This window comes from Chaetodon trifascialis, chromosome 18 (assembly GCF_039877785.1).
Source record: "Chaetodon trifascialis isolate fChaTrf1 chromosome 18, fChaTrf1.hap1, whole genome shotgun sequence".
NCBI lineage: Eukaryota > Metazoa > Chordata > Actinopteri > Chaetodontiformes > Chaetodontidae > Chaetodon > Chaetodon trifascialis.
In genome coordinates, this window is record NC_092073.1 from 18,721,962 (window position 1) to 18,745,332 (window position 23,371).

General features: G+C 43.6%; 2 protein-coding genes across 2 annotated transcripts in view; both read left to right on the forward strand.

The window, feature by feature from the left end:
- Nucleotides 1-424: 424 nt before the first annotated feature.
- Nucleotides 425-12,436, forward strand: pxdc1b (PX domain containing 1b). The gene is made up of 5 exons (XM_070986679.1): nucleotides 425-1,082; nucleotides 8,477-8,568; nucleotides 8,719-8,836; nucleotides 8,940-9,051; nucleotides 9,516-12,436. The coding sequence occupies exons 1-5, from the start codon at nucleotides 827-829 to the stop codon at nucleotides 9,637-9,639; spliced, it is 702 nt and encodes a 233-aa protein (XP_070842780.1). The 5' UTR covers nucleotides 425-826; the 3' UTR covers nucleotides 9,640-12,436.
- Nucleotides 12,437-13,895: 1,459 nt separating this feature from the next.
- The window catches only part of LOC139346614 (protein disulfide-isomerase TMX3-like), a 34,710-nt gene continuing 25,234 nt past the window's right edge, over nucleotides 13,896-23,371 (forward strand). Inside the window, exons 1-9 of the mRNA XM_070985770.1 lie at nucleotides 13,896-13,977; nucleotides 14,217-14,274; nucleotides 14,807-14,846; nucleotides 16,049-16,172; nucleotides 17,418-17,463; nucleotides 20,580-20,660; nucleotides 21,083-21,182; nucleotides 21,410-21,487; nucleotides 22,729-22,795. Of these exons, the coding sequence (XP_070841871.1) occupies nucleotides 13,944-13,977; nucleotides 14,217-14,274; nucleotides 14,807-14,846; nucleotides 16,049-16,172; nucleotides 17,418-17,463; nucleotides 20,580-20,660; nucleotides 21,083-21,182; nucleotides 21,410-21,487; nucleotides 22,729-22,795 (628 nt within the window). The 5' untranslated portion in view covers nucleotides 13,896-13,943. The remainder of the gene's footprint in view (nucleotides 13,978-14,216; nucleotides 14,275-14,806; nucleotides 14,847-16,048; nucleotides 16,173-17,417; nucleotides 17,464-20,579; nucleotides 20,661-21,082; nucleotides 21,183-21,409; nucleotides 21,488-22,728; nucleotides 22,796-23,371) is intronic.

A 23,371-nucleotide genomic window follows, 5' to 3' on the forward strand; every position in this document is an offset into this window, starting at 1 on the left:
GCAATGCAAATCTGCTTTTTTTGGCCACTCTGACAAAAGACAAACAATTTGCTGCTGCACATCATTTTGGCTGGATATAAGTGGACATGAGTTGTGTGTGGTCAGATATGGTGAATCTTGCAAAGGCAAACGTTAATGCAGCTGGCAGGAGAACTGCAGGGCTTTATGACACTGCAATTCAGCAGCCTGTTGTCAGAGTTTCGTTCCTGCAAACATCTCATTTCAAGATTAAGTGATTTAAGGAAAGACGTGGCAATGGCATCAAATCCAGGGAGAAAAGGAGGAAAATGAGCTGTTTGCCCTGATTTTAAGCAGATGGACAGTTTTGTCTTTGCAGCCCTGTGCATTCTTTGCATAATAATACCCTGTTGTGAAGGAAGGAGGAAGGAAGGAGGAGGAAGGAGAGGGGAGGAAGCTGTGCTGAAAGAAGAGCCGCCGCTGATCCAGAAAGAGTGGAGTGAAATGTTGTGGATTTCGGAAAGCAGCGGCGGGCTGGAGGAGGGCGCAGCGCGTTGAGACGCTCTGCTTTGCAGAAGAAGCTGTTGGTGGATCGATACTGCCACATCTATTTCTAGGGGGCGGTGTCTGTGACTCTTAAGTCTGTGTCTATTTTTTCCTCAAATCATGCCACGTTTGAGATCACGCCTGATGGGCTGAGCGACCATCATCATCCTCCTCCTGTTTACGCACAGCTGCTGCTCAGAGGAGTCGGAGCCGAAAAGTTGCCCAAGTTGTCTGAGCCGATTTTTTTTCCAAATTTCTGGAGCCTCGACTTCTTGCGCTGTCCGCCGACCCGCCCCAGCATGCTGGACTGACGTCTGGAGGAATGGCATCAGCGGTGTTTGAGGGGACGTCGCTGGTCAACATGTTTGTCCGGGACTGCTGGGTCAACGGGATCCGGAGGCTCATCATCAGCCAGCGGGGAGAGGAAGAGGAGTTTTTCGAGATAAGGACAGAGTGGTCGGACAGGAACATTTTATACTTGCATCGGAGTTATTCCGACCTGGGGCGGCTGTTTAAAAGACTGGTAGAGTCCTTTCCTGAGGACAGAAGAGACCTGTCCAAGTGTCCCCTGATAGAAGGTTGGTATGAAGGCGATGTGACAGGTAGTGATGAACGAGCGTTTAATACAGCGTGTTACTAGAGTGTCACACATAATAGAGCTATTAATGTAAATGTTAAATGATTTAATTCTGATCAGGGGCGTAGCTACAAATTATGGGGTCCTGCGCTCAGGAGGTGCCTGGAGCCCCCCTTAACTTTATTATTGACAAGCCAGACCTGGCAAATACTGGGCTTGATAAAAGAACTCAAGCATCAGAATAGCTGTAGAGGAAGTTTCTGTTGACACTTAAATGCAGCAACTACATTACTGCTGATTACATTTTCTGGACTTTTCGTCCAGTTTTGGTTTTCCATCTTTGGCAGGGAAGTTTCCCCCAGGGGAGGAAGACTCTGCTTCTGCAGGGAAAGCCCTCACTAAATGATATTCCTGTTTACATTCAGCCTCAGATAGCACAACAACTGATTTGTGCTTCTGGGAAAGTTTGTTTTCCTCACTTTTTTGTGGGTTAGTCACCAAACCAGATGTGTTGGAGAGACATTATAAAACTAAATGTGCGTTTTAGGACCATGAGGGCATTTCCCCCCCAGTTTTGTGCCTTATAGGTGGAAGGTATTGTTACAGCAGGCATCACTCGACTCTATACGTTCAGGGCGGTAAAAGAAAAGAAGGATGACAGTCAACATAATCAATACTGGCTTATGGTTAATCTGAACTGAACTACCTCATCCTATCTTGTTTGCACAGGTTAATATTTAACAAAGTCACATTAGCAGACCCGTCACATAGCCTGTGGACCACAAGACCAACATGCTCAGTGCTTCAACATGCTCGTCAGTATTTGGGAGCTAAAAGGTCAAATGGTCTGTGAGGTTTGCTCTCACCTCTTCGGGGGAAAGTGCGATTCCCTGTGGGAAAACGCCAAAAAGACCATCACTGACCATGTGGAAATTCTCTCTTGTAACAGTTTAGACGGGGAGGAAGTTTGGGCAGCTATTATCTGCAGGAACCAACTCCAGCTCTGCTATTGCCGTTTCTTTTGCAGAGAAAAGAGATGTGAGGGGGCAGCTGTCGGTGCTGTCCCAGCATCAGGCTAAAATGTTGACTTTTAACACAAAATAACAGTTATTAGAAACAGACTGAGCCGTGCTTCGCTCTGCCAACTACAGCAAAAACATCTCCAAATTGGGTGATTTAGAAATTTTTAGATAAAGTGAAGGATTCAGTTTTAAGTTGAGTGCTGCAGCCACAAGTTAGGACACCAAAAGTAATATCCTTTCTACTCTCATGTGTTCACAAAGTGGTGAACCTCACTCCACCTCCTCCTGCCTGTGAGTGACTGAGCCTTTCCAGGATGCCTCTTTCATGCCCAATCATGATACTCTCACCTGTCAGCAATGAGCCTGATCACCTGTGGAAAGTTCCACACAGGTGTTTCTGGAGCGTGCCATTACTTTCCCAGTCTTTTGTTGCTCCTGTCCTAATTTATTTGAAGCGTGCTGCTCAAATCCAGAATAAGCAGATATTTACAAAAATCAATGAAGCTGATGAGGTCAAACATTTAAAATATTGTCTTTGTGCTGTTTTTAATTAAGGTGGGTTAGCGAGTTATCACGTTCTGTTTCAGTTCTGTTTTACTCGGCTGTTCAAAAAGTTGAGAGGTTGGAGATACATGTTTTTCTCAGGACTGCAACAATGTGATATGTATGAGAAGACATTTTCTAGAAGTTTTATTTATTGGTCAAGGTGGCTAAGTTTTTCTTTTTTCTTTTTAAATTTTGTTTTATTTTGAGCAAATGAGACATGAATGATCGTAAACTGTCCTTGAAAAAAGACTTAGTCAACAGGTTCAGATTCATGAGAAGGTGCTCTGACCTCTTCTGCTTCCACTCGTGAAGCTTGACGGCAGCGCTTTCAGCAGGGCTTAAAGAGGCCAGTCTCTTCCCACATGTAGCCCAGACCTCTGGCCCTCAGGGTTTGGATCTTTGACACTGTGGTGCTGTGGCACTGCCAGCAGGTTTGGCAGAGCTCCCGGCTTGTTCTGTGGGTATGATCTCCCCACACAGTCTCCTTGGCACTTCCCTTTTGTCTCTACCCACTGAGCCTATACGAATGTTTTGGATCCGTCCCGTTAGTGGCGGCTGGAACGCTTTGCTTCCTGCCCATCCACCAAAATAGCTGACGAGGTTGTTGACAGCTCGCTGCTTTGCCGCTGCCAGTGCAGCACATTTTGGGAAGAGACATTTTGGATCTCATGACTCACTTTTCACTTCTTTTTTTCCCGTGTGTCAGCCCTTACATCCTGATTATTAAAAGTCAAATGGAGCTGTGATATCAGCACTGATGGAGACTTTTCCTGGTGACTCGAGCTGCTTTGGCATTTGAAGGATTGGACGCCGCAGAGTTAATAACGTTCCCCTCACAGCCTTTCCTGATTTCCTACCTCTGTTCAATATTTCATTGGTATCCTTTCTAATTAGCACTCAGATTGAACGTCTCCGTGAAAAACCGTAGCTCTGGCCTTTCTCAGTCCACTTTGCTCCACTTTCTGCTCATGTTTTCCTGTTTCTGTGCTGCGCCTAGGCAACAAGGAAGGCTCGCCGAGCTTTCAGTCTGATGTCATGAGGGAGAGGGTGACCGGGAGAGGAGTGGACTTGCCATATTTAGTCCCTCTGGTCTCTGAACGCCCTGTAACACTTACCTTACATGTGACCCCAGACTGAACGCAGACAGGAAGTGATTGCTCACATTCCATGTGAGCCACATCCCACAGAGGCACGTCAAAACATGCTGCGTCTCAAATCCCTCCCTGTTACAGTCATTCACGCTCCCTGTGTAAGACATCCATGATAAGGCTTCACTCGTGGACGCTTATGAATCATCATTTCAGTTTGTTGTCACACAACGATCAAAGGAGGAGCGTTTAAAGATGATTTGAGTTTCAGTTTTTACTTCCATTTGGCAGTTGTTGACAGAATAATGGAAAACATACATTATATTTATAGATGAAGGGTGTTATCCCACTTTATGATTATGATTGGCCACTGAAAGTTCTTGGTTCTGATTGGCCAATGGGCGTTCCTTAAATTCATGCAACAGCAGAGTGACATAATTAAAGGAGTACTTTGCCTTTTTGGGAAATAAGTTTATGTACTTTCTTGCTTAAAGTTAGTTGAGAAAATCGATACCATCCTCATATCTGTCTGTCCGGCCTACAGCTGGTTAGCCTAGCTTAGCTTAAGCTTGGACAGTGGGTGTGCGTGGTACGAGGGTTGGACTCTAACAGCATAGCGACCAGGTGACAGATCATGAGCAGCACGTGTCCAAAAGGAGACGTTCAGCCGTTGCTTTTACAAACCACAACTAGCAAATCCCACTTATTCTGCCTTTAATTAGTACACTTAAAAGGTGGTGGAGTTCTGCTAAGCTAATTTACTAACTTATTAAACAGACAGATATGAGAGTGGTATCAATTGTCTCGTCCGCTCTGGCTAAGGGCAGCATGTATGTTAATCTGATTGCTCGTGACAATGTTTTGGATGCAGTCATGATAAAATAACACTGATTTTACTGTTCTAAAATGGAAACTTACATTAAATGTCATTACATTACATGCTTGTAGTGTAATGTGATTTTCGGCATGTAGCCACACACAATACTGGTACTTGTACACAGCGGGTTCAAAATGTGTGTGTAACAGCCCGACCTTCTCATGGGCGTGGAGGATTTCTGAGGTTCGACGTCCTCTGCCTGTTGACTGAGGCGTTCAGAAATAACATGTTGTCGAAACTGCACAGAGTTAGTGGTTAGATGGCGAAGTATCGGCCTGCTGACATGTGCTTATCACATCCACGCAGAAGATAGCCGCTGCTTGCGACATCTGATCGCTGTTCAGATAACGTGATTGAGGATGACTCGAACACGGTAGAGTTCCTGCTTCTGCTCTGTTATTTCAGCTAATAGATGAAGTGGCTTATCAACATGGCATGCTGTCACAGAACTAACAGACGGGGAACATTAGTGTGCAATTACAAAACTTATGAGACAGCAGATACATAATAATTCCATATGGTATCTGTGTAGTTACTGCTGTTAATAGAGTTTACAAACCTGTTGCACTAAGCAGAGAAATACTCACTTCAGCTCATCTTCCATAATTGAGATAGAAATAACCAAAAGCACCTCTTGGCTACAGTAGTTTTGCAGCAGGATGGAGTGTTTGTAGAGGACAAGTAGATTTACTGGGGGCTGAATGAATAATCCGAAACAGAAGACTGAACATTTTAACTTATGATACAAGGACCACTGCAGCCAGGAAGCACAGAGGACAACCATGTCACTGTAACAAAAACAGCAAAACTGAGATATAATAAACGCAGGTGAATATTTTATCGTGTTTGGAAAATTAAACTGGTGATTTGCTACGTGGTGTCGCTGGTGATCCGGTGGTGCAGCAGTGCACACTGGAGGTTTGTGTCTTATCTGACGCTTGAAATGATGGAGGCGCTTAAGCTCCCCCAGATTTCCCAAGCCCCTTTTATTCACAGTTTTACCTTCATTATGCATTCTTCTGACTGTGCAGCACCTGCCATTCACAACAGCTTGCTTATATGAAAGTCCTGCAACTGATTAACATCCTTTATATCGTTCTGATGGCAGCAGGTGTGTGTTGAATCTGCTGTCCCTAATTGGAGAGAGACACTTTTTTTAACACGATTAAACCTGCTCCAAGCTGTTGCAAAAATATCCACACATACTGCTGTTTTCCACATCAAACAGGCCTGTTATATCTTAGTATTCTACACAGTCTGCTAGTATAGCAGTGAAAGTCATTGCATGGTTTGAAATATTGACATATTGCATGTAAAACTTCATCCCTGATTTTGCTTTTATTTCATTTTATTGCACTACAACTAAAATGCAGCTATTGCAAAAGAAAAAAAAAGCCATGCTTTCTTATGCAAAACTTTCAATACGTCCAGAGATATTCATCTGTTTAAGGCGCCATATTTAGATTCCCCTCAGTACTCCTCTGGGCTTTCCGCTGCATGACCAAACTGTCAGTATGTTATGGTGCAGGAAACCGCTTTTTAAGGGTATTAGAGGACTTGTGATGATTATCACCGGTCCCCAACAGACCCTCTTCCTAATCCCGCCTTGTGACCATGTGCACCCTGCGTGCATGGTATGCCTGCACCAAATAAATGATGCACACTTGTTTGCACATGATTCGTAACATTAATTCCCTGCAGAGAAGGACATAAGATTTACTAAACTGTTTACAAGGATAACGACATGTAAGACTGGGTGTGGTTTAAAGTCTCTGCAGGCTTTGTTTGTGCTCAAGATACCAAATCTCTGGATCAACCACGAGAATCCAACATCAGAAAAAGCAAGTACTCCAACAACATGGATTAAAGCGATGTTTTCGAGCCTGCCGTCCACCTCTGGTATCTACGGGTTCAGTTCTGTTCAGCCTGCACTTAATTGCCTTAATTTAAAGACACTTAAACATCCCAGAGTTTCTCCCACCATTGATCAGGCAGGATGGACCACACTGTGACACATTCACTGCTTATCAAGTCAGTTTTAATCACAATAAATAGTGGCTCTAAGCTCTTGAATGCATACAGAGTATAAGAAGATCCGCATTGTTTTTCACCTAAAACAGAATTACTTAAACAGCTTAAAATCGTGACTCACAGCTTATGAAAAAACAACACAAGCGATCAGCATAAGCTTCAAACATCTATGGTTTGTCAACAGGTCTTACAGGGACTTTGTAAGAACATGATCCTGAGGCAGCATGAGGTTGAGACTGGGTGGGAGTCTCACTTGGTTCCCAGTAATGACTGAATAGTCACTCCTCACATCCCCGCGGGTATGACGCCATCGCTGCCGGCCATTGCATGAGGATGAGCTGTGTCTGTGCATAGTGCGGCTTCAGGCTCAGTGCTTGTAACAGTAACTGCTGTGTGACTAGGTTTCGTCTGAACCACTTACATGTGCGCCTGCAGCGTTCATCATTATCCTCCTGACCACATCCCTTTGTCAGCATGGCAGTAAATGATGCTTTGCTGACTGCTCGCTCACTTGGGCGGCAGTCTTGTATTGCTAAACCTGCTGATTTTACACTCCCACTGCCTCCTGAGTTGCATTCCTAGTTTCATGCAGGATGAACATGCTGTCACTTTGTACCACTGTTATTACTTTCCTCTGTTATTACTGCCGTTGTACAAATGTTTGCAATCACGCTGTGTGTTCTTGTTCTCAACACAGCGATAAGTAGACTTTCTTGCTCCTTCTACTCGGGGTAAATGTCAGGGGGCATTGTTCATTAAAAGGTTAGCGCGTTAAACAGACTACTGGCTTTTCACTTGCATTTGCGGCAGTCTTTTTCAGGCCGAGCGATACATCCAGCCCTGTCTGGCTTTTTGTGTCCTGACCCTCTGGACAGATAACAGTCTGATGGCAGTAAAGGTCATCGCAGCTGCCCTTTTTTAATCACACCAACACAGAAATAGATATACTGAACTTTTGATTGCGGGCCAGTTTCTTTGTACATGGGACTCTTTAGTTCACTGATGATTGTTTATGTATTTTAGAATATTTTTTTATGTTATCCTCTAGGCTGTAGTCAGTGCTGTTGCGTTAATGGGGAGGACTCAGGCGGTCTGATGGGCAGGGGTGGAAAAAATAAAAAGGGAAGCTACACCGTGCGATGGGACACCAGCATGCAGAAAGTCGTGATGCATTTATTGAAACAGTTCAAAACTTTTCTACGATGTAGGACGTAGCGCTGTATCGCATTGTCTGCACTGGAAGAGCGCCCTCTGGTGCCATGCCGTTGTTCCGACGGCCCATTATTCCAAAACCTCTGAAAAATGTCCCTGTCCATGAGGTTGAATTAGCTGGGTTTTGCCCTTAATTGGCCATCTTTCTGGCCTTTCACCAAGTGACATACGCACACCCAGCTATACGTTTTTTTTGTTTTTTGGGATAATGGGCTGGCCAACAAATGGGCTATTAGTCCCATGAGATTGTTCCTAAGTCCATGTCATAATATGCTTTATCCATTCATGTGTTCACAAAGTGGTGAACCTCACTCCATCCTCGTTTGTGAATGACTGAGCCTTTCCAGGATGCCCCTTTCATACCCAATCATGACATTATCACCTGTTACCAATCAACCTGTTTACCTGTGGAATGATCCAAACAGGTGTTTTTGGAGCGTTCATCAACTTTCCGTCTTTAGTTGCTCCTGTCCCAACGTGTTTGTAACGTGTTGCTGCTGATGAGGTCAAACATTAAATATATTGTCTTTGTGCTGTTTTCAGTTGAGTATATGTCAAACTCTACATTTTGGAAGATATTTTAGAGCTGATTTCAGACGTTCATGTTTTTTTGTTTCAGGGCTTGTAAAAATCAAAGACGCAAACGACATCGAGGAGAAACTGAACGAGGTGGAAAGACTACTGAAGAATGCCATCAACATGCCATGCAAGGTCAGACCTTTAGCTGTTACCCTTCAGTACTTAGAGCATGGTTACCCCACATTTGAAGATTTAATGTTCCCTTTGGTTTTGGGGGTAAAAGGTAGACGTTTGGAAACTTACAGCTATGCAGGCTAAATGATGAAAAACCTGACTCCACAGTATTCCAGGTCAGAGGTCATGTTGACTTTCTTTGAGCGCTCCCCGTTGGACCAGGTGCTGAGGAACGACAAAGTCCACAGAATCCAGCCGTGCTTCCAGAGTCCAATCAAAATTTCAGGTATCTAGCATTTGTTTCCAGCACAAACATGGCGCCGCTGTTGACGCCCTGATGTCATGGCGACCTGACAGCTGATCCAATATTGCACTCTGTACCTTTTTAGAAATCATGCGGTCCAATGGATTCTGTCTGGCCAATACAGAAACCATCGTATTTGATCACAACCTCCCCGAAGAAAAAGAGAGACCCTCATCAACCGACTCTGTGGAACATACGTGAGTATTGAGACCACTCCTCAGAGTTTCTGTCTCTGTCCTGCACCAGTCTTCATCACATTGGCTTTTTCATAGACTTAGTTTGTGTTTACTTCCTTATTTGGTGCTCTTGAGTGTACAGTAGTTGTTTTGAAGTACTTGAACGTGAACCAACCCCAGGACCCCCCCACCCCCACAGGAAGTGTGTCTGTGCACCTCTTCCTTCCCTGGGTGTGTTTAGGAAGCAAAAGAGGAACACATTCCTCTCGGTACTTCACACAAAACAAGACTTTTCATCACTTTTAAGCAGCTGAAATGTTTCTCTGCAGTCCTCTGACCTTGTACTGGCAAATAAAGTCTCTGCGGGCTGATGTAGACAATAAACACGGGGCCTCAAATCAAATACATCACAGTTTTGATTCTGAAATTAGGTTCCACAGGTTCATCCTGTCCTTGGAGTAATGTGCCTTTCATTTTATTGCCAGATATGAGGATGGAACAGAGTTTTTGCCAATGGAAGCAGACGTGTGTGACGAGGATACAGAGGCGTATGTCACCAACCTTTCCTACTACCATCTGGTCCCGTTTGAAACTGACATCCTGGAATGAGGAGCAGATGCCCATTGATGGACATATTGCGGTACCACTGAGGACTAAATGGAACCGAGCTATGCAACGCTGCACGTAGCCGCTCCGAGTAAATGCTGCTGCTGCTTACTTTAGAAACCTCCACTTTGTTTTTGCCACTTAAAGCGACGTCACCGGTGTGCCTCATTCAGAGCCTTACATGACGCGATCGTCTCTATGCTGACTGGCTTTCAGGTGCTGTAACACAACCTGTGACAGCAACAGTGGAGGTCGGCCAGTCCTTAGAAGGATGCAAACACGTGGAAAGGATAAAAATAAGAAATTAAATAGCATCAGACAAATTGATGTCTGTGGTTTGGAGTGTGACTGCAACCAGATTTGCAGACGAACTTACAGTATTGGACCATTCACTGTTACTTCAAAAGCTCTTTTTCTATCTCAGTTGTTTTTTTCTTTCACATTTATTCTCCAGTGGACCTCCATGATGGCATCAGGTTGGTTTGCAAGGAGATATGTGATCTGCAAGGATTGTTGTTTTCTCTTTTAGACTGCTCCCTGCAGTGTTATCCACAGTGTTACCGCTCTGGTGTTTTATTCCTGTGAGAACACAGGAAGCCAACATGAAGGTCTGTGTATGATTTTTGTTTATGGCGCAGCTTCCACCAGCATTTCAGAACTGTTTTGTATAAAATACCAGCTCAAAACTCATTGGGTAATTCCTGTTTTGTTGCTGGGATAATACTGTTGGTTCTTTGTTATGAGAGTACTCGAAGATTCAAGTGAAACTAGACTGCATGGAAAAAGAATAGAAATCATAGAGGCAGATTTGGGCCAAAAAACAGTACGACATTATATTTAATGTTTCACCTCATCAGCTTCATTGATTTTTGTGAAGATCTGCTTATTCTGAATTTGATGCAGCAACATGTTTCAAACAAGTTGGGACAGGAGCAACTAAAGACTGAGAAAGTGGAACGCTCCAAAAACACCTGTTTGGAACGCTCCACAGGTAATCAGGTTCATTGGTAACAGGTGAGAGTACCACGATTGGGTATGAAAGGGGCATCCTGGAAAGGCTCAGTCGTTCACAAGCGAGGAACACTTCATAAACCACAGTTCATTTGTGAATGACTGCGTTCTGTTTTACACAGACGCCCAACTTTTTTTTAGAACCAGGGTTGTAAATCAAGCAAGAATAATGAAGCTATTCCTTGAATAGACTCCATGCTGACATGCATTAGCATAAGCATTAGACCCACTTTTTATGGGTAAGTACACAGTTTCACTTGCTTCTTGGACAACTGTCAAATTAAAGAATCTAAAAGAAATGTGTGTCATGATCATTTTGTTACCACACTCTCTGTCCAAAGTGAAAATGCTACCTTTATGGATGTTGGTGAGATTTTTTTTTGGTCTGAATAATAACCTAATATGTGTTAGTAGTGAAGCTTGTAATGTTGCTTATTTTATGTGCATAAAGAAATCATTTGATCTATCAGAGCAGAGCAGAGTGCCATTATGTGGATCACTGAATTATCTTGCCGCTCTGTGATGAGAGATAAAACAGGGCAAAGAAAGCTTTGTTTTATGTGTCAATTGAGGTCATATCTGACCCGTTCTGTAAGATGACGTGAGCGGGCTCAGTCAGACAGATGACTGCAGTCTTACTGAATGTGGGAGTCTGCAGCTCAGCCTGCAACGAGGGAACAAGTCCTGTCTTTATCCAAAGAAGACAAACAACCTTGCTGTGCTCAAACTTTCTATAGGGAAAGTTGGGTGAAACAGGCAAACAGTTGATTAAAATTCATGCCTTTTGTATGTTTTATGGAGGTGGCTTTCACTTCTCGTAACGCCTTTTATCAAAGTGTGGAGTTCAGTGCGGCTTTATGTGCGCTTTGAATGCAAGAGAAAAACAAAGAAAATGTATGTTTGTGTAGGGTTAACAGGAAAGAAGTCCATCTGTGCTCATTGTTTTGACAGTTTTGTTCATGTCATTGGGGGCTAACAGTGTCCAGTTTTCTGCCCCTCCAAATACAGAAGCATTCAACCCTCACAAACTTGGCACACGAGGCTTCGACGGGACGGTCCTCCGCATGAGTCTATTTAGTAACACAGTCATGATCACCATTCATCCCATGAGAAAGTGCAGCTCTTTCTCAGGGTGTGAAACTATTTCTTTTCCTCTTTTCACCCAAGAATGCAGTCTGGAATTGATGGATATTCTTTGGACAGGAAGTTAAAAACAGCTCACGTAATGGTAAAGATTCATAACCTTCAATACAAAGAAACTGGAACTTCTGATTTAAATGTCCATGCAAAGGTCAGATTTTCTCTCATTCAAAGAACTGCTTCATATTTATCAAAGCCTGTATGAGATCTATGTTAATAAAACCTCCGTCTACCTTAAGACCCTTGCAGGTTGGGGCAATACATTATGAAAAGTTAGGACTAAAATGGTACTCGGCTCATTTAGTGCAGTGACAGTTTTGAAACATATCAATATGCCAGCCAGGAGGTGTGAGGATTCAGAGGAGGACAGCAGAAGCTTTTATTTATTTTAGAAAACGTCATCCACTCTGTGAAGCTAACCACTCTCTGCCTTGTAATTTCATTTTTTTGTGCTCGTGTGTGATGTGAGACCTTTTTTTTTAATGTGTAAATGCATCAAAGGGTTTGAATGAAGATAAATTGTAACCTTTGAAAATGAAGTTTATGTGGTAACTTGTTCGATAACTTTCATGCTGACAGTATTAGATACAAATTATTATTCTTTAAGCTTCTCAGAGTAAATATGTTTCCAATAAAAGAAACGTTCATGTCGTGTTTTTTTGTGGAAATCATGATGGAAAGTTGTGGAACATCACAAAGTGCATTTTATCAAGTACTGCATTTGAGTTTATTCTTCTTTTCTACATTTCAGTGGGAATGTACTTCATGTACTTGTGTCTGACAGCTATAGTCACTGGTTGCTTGCAGATTAATCTTTTACGTACTAAACATTAAAACACAAACATAAAATATTCTGCTCATATGCTGCATATTCCTACATGTGGGATCAGGAAGTGTACTTTAAGTCCAGGAGTACCAGTTCACAGTCACACACTGCCATGTGTACTCACACACACACACACACACACACACACACACACACACACACACACACACACACACACACACACACACACACACTGCACAGAGGGTGGGAAGGTGCTGGGGAAAAAATGAGCAGTCGTGGAATATAACACATACATACAGTATTAGAACTAAGTACATTTACTCAAGTGCTGTATAACTTCAGTATTTTCATTTTATGCAGCTTCTGCTCCTCTACATCTCAGAGGCAAATATTGTGCTTTTTACCACATTAAGTTACTTTTCAGATTGCAATTAGTCATACCCATCCTGTCCAGTGAAAACCACTTATTTCCAAATTTGTTGATTTTGTGTTCCTTTGTGGTTTGAGGAAACTCTCCTCTACTCCATAATCTACTAAACTATTTAAGTTTGACACTGAGCTTTAAAGATATGTGGCTCTTGCAGGACAAACATATGATGATCTAATAGAATATGATACATTGCTGCAGATTAAACTTGCCAGCAGTGCACAAAGTGGTTAAAATTAGCTCAACCTTAAACATCTACAGCACTGAAATGCACATAAACATTAATGCAGCAGTAATATTAATCTACAAACAGCAGATATAATAACAAAACACTGACAGGGAACATTTTACTGCACAATGAATACTTGTACTTTTCATACTTCAAGTAAATTGTTCTGATAATACTTACATACCTTTACTTCAATAAGGTTTTGTTGCTGATAATACATTGTGAATGCAAAAACCTGTACTTTTAAACAAGTATTTTTACACTGGAGTGTAGTTGCAGGTGTGTCTTATTGTGGAGCGCCACCTGGTGGTGTCAATCGGCAGCCAACATCATCCCCTTTATCCTAATTTAATAGTCAAATACAGCTTAATGCTAAATAAATACACATGATTATGTATGAAAAATGCAAAATACACGTTTCAGCCATCTACCGTGTTAATGAGATAATTGTTAGTGGTCTATTTAGTACTGGAGTTTAAAAAAATGATGATATTATTAGAAAAGTCAAAATAGGAAAATATATCTTTATGTATTGTGTAAATGTTTCTGCACCTGTTATAAGTCGTTTTTATGTATTTAAATATTAATATTCAAAATAAATAATATGCAACCGTTGGTGTCTGACGCCTCCAGCGCGCTGCGTGACCCCGCGCATGCGCAGAGGCTCCACATTTAGCGGCTGTATTTCCTGCTTGCTGTTTCCACTCGAAGCGATGGCAGAAGTGAAAGCTTCCCTGCTTTGTGGAGGTACGTTCACTCTTTACTTCACGTCCATTTAACACTTGAACATACACGTAACGGCGGCATCCGTTAAAATGACCCGTAAAGCTGCTGCTGTTGAAACCGCGAAGCAAACTGGTGCTGAGTTAGCTGGGAGGACAGCTTTAGCCGGGGATGCTCCAGTCATGAGGCTTCAGCCTGGAGGACAGAGAAGCTCCTGCTCGCATTCTCATAACATGTGCTTTATTTCTGTTTTAATGTCCCAGTTGTGGCGGCTTTCCTCAGTTCGGCGGTGCTCGCATTTGTTGAAGACCTCGATGACACGTAAGTGATGCGCTGCTCAGTGCTGGGCTTCAATATTATGCAATGCAACTTCTGAATGTAGCAGCAGACTTGATGTGGATGCGAGTCAAAGTTGAATTCAGTGCTTCCCTCTTCCTGTCAGAGGAAACCGTGTAATCAGTCTAGTTTGGCTTTTTTCTGACTTGTGCGTATTAAGTTTGGTGCAATTTTGCCAGATTTTTAGGGTTCATCACATTTTCAAAGGACCACAGGCTTGTAATAAAGAAGAATGTTATTTAAAGCAGGAAAAGATGAGTCAGCCTTTATTTCAGTCACAGAAAGCTTTTATTTTGAGGCCTTTGTTGGGAAGTCTGCAGACATCCAGTCTGTTGTTTATTTGAGTTTTTAGGATCTTCCAATTTGTCTCTTTTTCTGCAACCTAACACTAATAACTCACTTGTGTCACATGCACATACCTTTAATAGTCATTGTTTTAGTGTCTCTCATATGATAAACTTTGTCTGATAGTGGCTGAAATATAAAAACTTCATTCATTCATTCTGATTTTTGACAGGTTCAAAGACACCAGAGTGAACGATATCTGGCTGGTTGATGTGAGTCTAACATGCACACACACACGCACGCACGCACGCACGCACGCACGCACACACAGAAACCAGTCTGGGTCCTTTCAGCTATGCTTTGCTTCATATCCTGCGCTCCACTGTCCGGATCATCCCTTGCGGAAGTGGCAGCGGTCCGGGTGGGATACAGGAGGGCGGGGACCGGAGGGGTTGTGCAGACTGTCCTCTGTGTTTGTGATTAGTGGATGAGAAGTCATGCATGCCGGGCAAAGCCAGGGGGCTCGACGGGGTTTATATCAGAGTTAGTGTCTGGGAGTATCAAAGCAGTCGAGCTCCTTTCACTGCGGGTTTGGGTTGCAGGAGTGAGTCCTCATGGTGGGACGTTTCAAGACCGTGCCAGCTCTCACTTCACATAGTTGAGAGTGGAACCAAATTGGCCAGGTCCTACGGTGGCCCTGAAGGTCAAAGCACAACAGTGTTTAAGAAAAGATGACATTTGAGAAAACACATCTCAGATTAATTCAATTCAATTCAATTCAATTTTATTTGTATAGCGCCAAATCACAACAGAAGTTGTCTCAGGACACTTTCCATATAGAGCTGGTACAGACCAAGCTCTTTTATCTACAAAGAAACCAACAAGATTACAGAAAAAGGTAAAGGCAACAAAAATGTTCGACATTGGACACCACCTGCTCTGCACCAAAGCACAGACGGACACATTTAGCAACTAGCTGATGAACACACTGGAGAGTTTAGCATCTTAAGGGCCAGATTTTCCCTTAAGAGTTGGTGGAGAGCAAAGCGGAGCTAAAAGAGAGTCAGTATTGGGCTGAGGTTTGTCAGGTGGTGAGAAACACGACAATGTTTCTCCACAACTGTTAATGAGCAAATGTTTGCTAACAACTTGTTTCTGCTGCCCCTAAGTGGCTAAAAAATCAGCTGCTGCAGCTTTAGATGTGTCTTAAATAGAGCGTTAGTCAAATGTGTTGTGCTCTAATAACACTTGAAGGTCATACAGTGTGCCTAAAGAGGCAACACCATCATTTAATCCATCAGACTACACGACTGCCACGTATTTCATTTGATGGGAGTGTTTTTAAAAGCCCTGCTGTCAGATCAGGTGAAACTAAGTATTTGAAATGTGTCGTATTCATAGTTTTTCACGATGTAAATAATGTTATATTTTGCACGATTGACAATATGCTGCATGTGATTCTGGTCATTCCCAGTTCTACGCTCCGTGGTGCGGCTACTGTAAAAAGCTAGAGCCGGTATGGCACGAGGTGGGAGTCGAGCTGAAGACCTCTGGGTCGCCGGTTCGTGTGGGAAAGATGGATGCCACCGCTTACTCTGGTGAGTAGACGATGAAGCCTTTAATGTCCTCCCCTGGAGCCCGTTTGTCCCCCAGGTGATCGTTTCATGTGCTGGAGACGGAGGTTCAGCCTAATTGACTGTGCTGTTCAACAACATGATGGTGTGTGTGTGTGTGTGTGTGTGTGTGTGTGTGTGTGTGTGTGTGTGTGTGTGTGTGTGTGTGTGTGTGTGTGTGTGTGTGTGTGTGTGTGTGTGTGTGTGTGTGTGTGTGTGTGTGTGTGTGTGTGTGAGAGAAAGGTTTTCTATTAAAAGCACCATAAACAATGTTAGAGCTGGATTATGGACCTCTTCACTGTACAGTTTATCAGTTGTTCTGAACTGTTATTCATTGAATATAATATGAAATATCCACCGTCATTGCAGCTGATATAAATCTGGATCTGTAAAAAAAAAAAAAAATCCCATCCTGCCTTTGTGCTGGTGTTTTTAATGTGTACTTATAGTTCTCATTTGGATCAATGTGAGCTGGCAGCAAATCAGCCCCAGACTCCCTTAAAAAAACACAGAGTTTTGTGAGTTCTTGAATGAGGAGAAACTTTATAAACTTTGTGAAACTCTGTCCATTAAAACTCTTAATTTTTTGTCCCCTCTTGTAAATTCGGCAAATGTAAAACATGAAGTTATTCCTTATTTTCCTGTAATAAGATGTATTGTCTGTTTGTCCCGGCCTGATGTAGTACCGGCATGTAGGCCACTCTGTGATGAGATCAGTTATACGCTTGTTAGCAGCAGATCAGCGGCACAGATGAGTGCAACACACCCACAGTTATTTGTTTCTGTAAACCTTTCATTTTCCCCACCCATCCTGCTTTCATTTTTCATGCAGATCTGTTGAATAATGCAGCTTTTGGCTCTTTTGTGACCAAAAATAGACGTATAATCAGTAATTAGAGGCGTGTCTTTCGCCACTCTCTAAATTTAAACAGCACATTTCATTTTAATATCAGGCGTAAATGAGTTTCAGTCTGGGGTCAGCCTGGGAAACAGTGGAGGTTAGCTTAGCTTAGCTTAGCCTGGTTACTAGCCTGGCTCTGTCTGACGGTAGCATGAGAGTGATATCAGTCTTCTCATCTATTAGCAAGAAAGTAAATATGTATAAACCCAAAATGTCAAACTGGTCAGTGAGCCCAGTCAGAAAGTGACAACAGGATGCTCTAAACCTCTGAGCAGAACGATGGTTGTACACGTTTTGACTGAGTCGCTGTGTTTGTTTCTGTATTGCAGGAATGGCGTCAGAGTTCGGAGTTCGTGGTTACCCCACAATAAAACTGTAAGTGACGCTCGACGCTTTGCACGGCAGGTTTCTCTCCGCCTGCCTCGTCTTCACTTTAATCTGAGTTCATGATTTTGGTGTTTCCTTTGATTCAGATCTTCTTGTAGTCATGCACGATTCAGTGCATGACTGCATCAGTCAGCGCAGCTTCGAATGGGAAAGAAATCCATAAGAGATTCAAAGGTTCATTGAGTTTACAGACCTTTACAGACCGTCTGGACACATTTTGATCATTTGTCCAATGAAGCTCCTAATACTCAGTGAGACGTGGATTTAGTTGTGTTTGCTGTCATCTGTGATCGTCATCTTGCAGTAGCCATGACGTCGCCCCCGCTGTCTTCACTCGTCTGTCCCACGTGTCTTTACTGAAGTTTGTGTCATTATCAGGATCGTCTTACTCGCTGTTGTCTTTTTCCCTTGAGTTCTGTCCTTTTGAGATGCTCTATGGTGGCTTATTCAGGAGGGACCAAGGTGTTGTTGCTGCTTCCTGAGGTGACAAACTCTGTTCGCACCTTTTCATCTTAAATTGTATTAGGTTCGGCACTCCTGGATGCTCTCAATTATTCGTTTCTTGGGTGATAAACTGTGCATTTACATTTGCTTCTCTCTTATATGTTTTCTCAGATGTGTCCCAAATCGCTCAAATTTATCTTGTGATCTGTTGATCAACAAAGCAAGTTTGATACCATTTCCACTCGTGAGCTACTTCAACTTTTATCTCATTTTTTTCTTGAAGTGCAAGTAACATCCTTTCATACAGAATGAATGAATTGAGGTCGACGCCAGCTGCTCCACAGCAGAGCTCATGTTGACTTGAGAGAAATGATCGTCTTACATTTTTTCTCCATAAATTTGAAGCGGAATCATTTATCTGCACGCTGCCGTAATGGTCTCCACATTTAGTTTCATCAGGCTCATTTGGGAAGCTGCCACAGGATCGCTGCAGGGTTCATAACATTACACCAGGAAAGTGATGAAACACCCATCGAAGAACATGAGATACCTCCCTGAGAGACAGAAGGAGGCTTGATTTAGAGTTCTGTTTCCCCCTGAGTTCATTAAGCTCTGTGGACTGACGCAACCTTCGTAATCCTTAATGCATTCTGCTTGCTGTAGGAGCTCGGCGGTGACGGCGGCTTGCCAGGCTGGAGCTCCGTGAGCGACAGCCACGTGTTTTGTTGTTTTCGTTGGAGGTGTGTTGATTCGGATGAAGTTGACCTTTGTGGCGAAGCTTTTCCTGGTGGATTTGCCGTTTCATCAGAGCGTCTTGTAAGAGGCAGGTTGCAGTTGCCGTGCTCAGATGTGAGGCGCGGACTTTAAAGGCTGCGCTTGTCTTTAGGCAGTTAAAGTAAGGCTGCAACTAACGCACATTTTCCTTATCAATCAATCTGATCGTTTTTCTTCAGCTGTTCATTGATCTAAGAGAATTAAAATGCCTTTTAAGATAAGATAAGTTAAAATAATACTTTATTAATCACCACACAACATGCACACGCCATGCTTTTTGGTGAAATTGTTCCTCCGCATTTAACCCATCCTGGTAAGTCCTTCCTCCGTGTGCAGACCTGGAGCGGTGGGCTGCCAGCCGACAGCGGTGCCCACTTCCCAGACCAACTGCATGTTTTTAGTGGGGGTTTTTTTTCGTGGAGGATACCCCACGTGAACACGCAAACTCCACACAGAAAGGCCCCTTTCCTAAAGGGCAGCAGGCACCGAGGGCATGGTGGAGGACACGCCCCCCAGCGCCCACAGCACCCCAGACAGGAATCGAACCCGGTACCTTCAGCTGTGAGGCGACAGTGTTGCCACTGTCCCACAGTGCCACCGAATCTTTTGAGAGCCCTTCAAATGTCCAAACCAAAGATACTCTGTTTACAATGATACACTTAGGTTACGTTTACACTTAGGGGAAACGTATGTTTTCATGCGGTTTGGCCTCTCGTTTACACGGAAAGCGATCATTTAAAGCTCCGGCCAAAGTGGAGACTTCTGAAAATGCCGGTTATGTGTTGCCGTGTAAACCAACATGCGACTGAAAATACTTTGTGACTACGTCATGTGAGCGACCTTGTTAACACTCGCACCCATAGGTTTGGTGTAGTTATGATGCACTCGACGGCGTATTTATCCGGGTTCACGTAAACTACAACATTTTTTAAAACGATGTTGCGCGCACAATGTTATTTTTGAAAATGGAGGGGCCAAAATATCCGTTTTCCAAAATACCCTGCTACGTGTAAACGTAGCCTCAGTGGCCAGCTGATTCGGTACACCTGCTTATTAATGCAAATATCTGTTCAGCCAATCAGTTGGCAGCAGCAGAAAGGTGGGCAGTCTTGGTCAGGAGGTTCAGCTGTTGTTCAGACCAAATGTCAGAGTGAGGAGTTCAGACTGTGAAATGACAGACATTGCTGATCTCCTGAGTTTTTCACGCTTAGCGGGCTGTGGAGTTTACAGAGAGATGTGTGAACGTGCAGTGAGTGGCAGGCTGTGGCTGAAAGGGCCTTGTTTATAAGAGAAAGTCAGAGGAGAATAGCCAGACTGCTTCAAGCTGACAGGAAGGCGACAGTAACCCGAATAAACACACCTCGCAACATCAGTGGCACGATGAAGAGTGTCTCTGAACACACAACGTGTCAAACCCTGAAGAGGACGGGCTGCAGCAGCCGCAGCCGGTTCCCCTCCTGTCAGCAGGAACAGGAAACTGAGGCCGCAGCCGACACAAGCCCGCCAAAGCCGGACAGCTGAAGACTGGGAAAACATCACCCGGTCTGACGGGTCGTATTTTCTGCTGCTACATGCAGATGATCGTCAGAATTTGGAGTAAACAATGTGAAAATATGGATCCACCCTGGCTTAAGTCAACATGTCAAGCTTGTGCTGGTGTAATGGTGCAGGGAATCAGGCGTTGTTTAACCCTCTGAGCCCAGAGCAGTTTCTGCTTTGTGCTCCTGAGTGTGACCATGTGCATGAGTCTGCCCATCCTCTAAAGGCTGCTTCCTGCAGGACAGTGCGCCGTGTCACCAAGCTCAAATCATCTCATGCTGCTTCCCCCAATGTTTTTCCAATTAAAACATCCACCTTTTGCTCTGGTTTCTGTCTCTCCCTCTCAGGTTAAAGGCTGATCTTGCCTATAATTACAAGGGACCGAGGACAAAAGACGACATCGTGGAGTTTGCCAACAGGGTGGCAGGGTAAGTCGCAGCCCTCAGTCACTTGAAAAAGAAATGACGGGAAACCGATCAATAAATAAAGCACATGCTGTTTAATGAGAGCCGTCCAAGCAGGCTTATCAATGTAGGCCATATTTGTTCCATAGCTCAATGCATTCCTCCTCTGATGCTCCACTTTAAGCCACTGCATCAACTGAGCCTGACAGATTTCTCCTCCTTGAGGGAAATCAAGCTAGATCCGTGACAGAGGAGTTGATCAAAAGCTTGGCTCTTGCATGAATTGGCTGCACGCGTGTTGAATCTCCACTAGGTGGTGCCACCAGCTCAGAAATCAAGAACCGAGCCGTTGGAGTCAGTTATCACATATTACATGTTTGCTGTGTTTGTTTACATGTTTCACTCGTTTAAATGAGCTCATCTCTGTTGGTTTTAATCCCCTCCAGACCGGCGGTCCGGGCTCTTCCCAGCAAGCAGATGTTTGAGCACATGTTGAAACGACACGATGTGCTTTTTGTGTACGTCGGCGGGGAGTCTCCCCTCAAAGTAAGCACCGTTTATATCAAGAGACAGGAGTGCTGTTTTACTCCCAGGCCTTCAGAATGAACACAATGCTTAAACTGTGCGTTGACTGATTGATAGAAGCTCTGTCACAACATTGCTTAGGTTGTGTGTGACACCTGTCAGTAAATCAGCCTTAACAGCTTTTTAACACTGACTTATAGAAAGCTATCATTAAATACGAATGCTAAAAAATCTGTTTGCCGTTGCAGGAGAAGTACAACGACGTAGCCTCCGAGCTCATCGTCTACACTTATTTCTTCTCGGCTTCAGAGGAAGTCTTTCCAGAGGTAACTCTTTGAATATGCATCCTTTTGAATTTCAAGGTTCATTTATTTATCATTCAGCAACAGTGGAAGGAGTTGTGTAACGAAATGCTAGCTGCTGTCCCTTCATGCCACTCACAAAACAAATGATACGAATGGATGAACAGACACATAAGTCATACAAATAAAGTGTTATCTCTGGAGGAAAGGCTGAAGAAAGAAGCTGCCCTGTAGTCTGCTGGAGCAGCAGTGGATACTTCTGTATGGCTTGCCAGGCGGCAGCAGGGTGAACAGGCTGTACTGGGGTGTTTATTGTCTTGTAGTGTCCTCTGGGCTCTGTGCAGACATCTCACCTCAATGATATCGCTAACGCTCAGTAGACTGGTACCAGCGATGTTCTGGGTGGCTTTAATCACCGGCTGCAGAGCCCTCCTGTCCTGAGCCGTGCCTGTTTGTAACATCTCCAGTCAGGATGCTTTTTATTGCTCCTCATGAAAGTTAACAACAGCTTTTCCAGAAAAAGCATCATCTTTCATTATTTGTTATTGATACTGTCCTTGCTACGACCCTGTTTCCAAAAAAGTTGGGACGCTGTAATAAAACAGAACTTGATAATTTGCTCAACCTTTCTGACATAAACTCAACTGAAAACAGCACAAAGACAATATATTTAATGTTTCATCTCAACAACTACATTGATTCTTGTAAATAAATGCTTATTCTGAATTTGATGCAGCAACACGTTTCAAATTGGGAAAGATGTGGAACGCTCCAAAAACACCTGTTTGGATCATTCCACAGGTGAACAGGCTCATTGGTAACAGGTGATAGCATCATGATTGGGTATGAAAGAAGCATCCTGGAAAGGCTCAGTCGTTCACAAGCGAGGACGGAGCGAGGTTCACCACTTTGTGATCACATGATTAGATAAACTCAGGAACACTTAAACTGCTGTCGGTAAACACACTTTGTTTACAAATGATTGCATTCTGCTTATTTACATTTTATACAGCACCCCACCTTTTTGGGAATCAGGGTTGTGGTTTTCGAGGTTGAAGTAAAGTAAATAATTACATTCTTTCAGCATAATCTCGCCGTAGCTCCTGTAGAGATACCATGCTGTCTTTGCCGTGTGCAGAAAGCTAGAAGTTTGCAGCTGCTGCTAACGCTCCTCTGCCTCATTCTGCAGGTGCACATACATTCATGGAGCAATAATGATTTATGGAAATTGGGTTTAAATGAATTCTCTTTTGTCTTTTCAACAGTCAGTAACTTTTCCCGAGCTTCCTGCCGTCGTAGTCTTCAAAGACGGAGGCTACTTTACCTATGATGGTGAGTTTTGTCTTAGCCCGTGTTCATCCGCTGTTGTTTTGGCGCTGTTTTGCTCAATTAGTCATAAAAAGCCATAAAAGATTAATTAAGGGGCCGGCTGGGTGCCGTTTGTGTACTCCTCCTCTTCCTCCTTCCTTTGCTGTAGTCCCTGTTTTCTCTTGCTGTGTTCCTCCAGTTTTCCCATCCCTGCTGCTGCTCTTTCATCTTCCTCACCACACTGAGTTATGGTGTGCTTGGCCCGTCGTAAAGCACCCAGGGCTCTGCCCACTATTGTGTGTGCGGTGAGGCCGGAGATGTTGTGGTGGTTTGTCTTTGGGCGGACATGCATAGCGGGCCAGGGTGGATGGGTGTGAGAGAACACGGTTTGGGCCAAAGTGCAGAGCCGGTAGCGTACATGCAGCCATTTAAAGCCAAGAATTGAATCTGAAGCGGCTGTCAGGTCTCTGCAAAAACAATCATATTTGACAGAAAAGGTCCAGAGGAGCTTTTTTTCCCCTTGTCCTGCAATTTCAAGCTTCTCACCGCAACAGTGTGAGCTGACCACATTCCTCCATGATGTCCTGTATTTTGCTGCTG

Excerpts from the sequence above, each read along its gene's own strand:
- pxdc1b (XM_070986679.1), top strand. The coding sequence starts at position 827 with ATGGCATCAGCGGTGTTTGAGGGGACGTCGCTGGTCAACATGTTTGTC. Across the intron at positions 8,569-8,718 it reads CCATCAACATGCCATGCAAG|TATTCCAGGTCAGAGGTCAT; the intron begins GTCAGACCTTTA and ends CTGACTCCACAG. Across the intron at positions 8,837-8,939 it reads GAGTCCAATCAAAATTTCAG|AAATCATGCGGTCCAATGGA; the intron begins GTATCTAGCATT and ends GTACCTTTTTAG.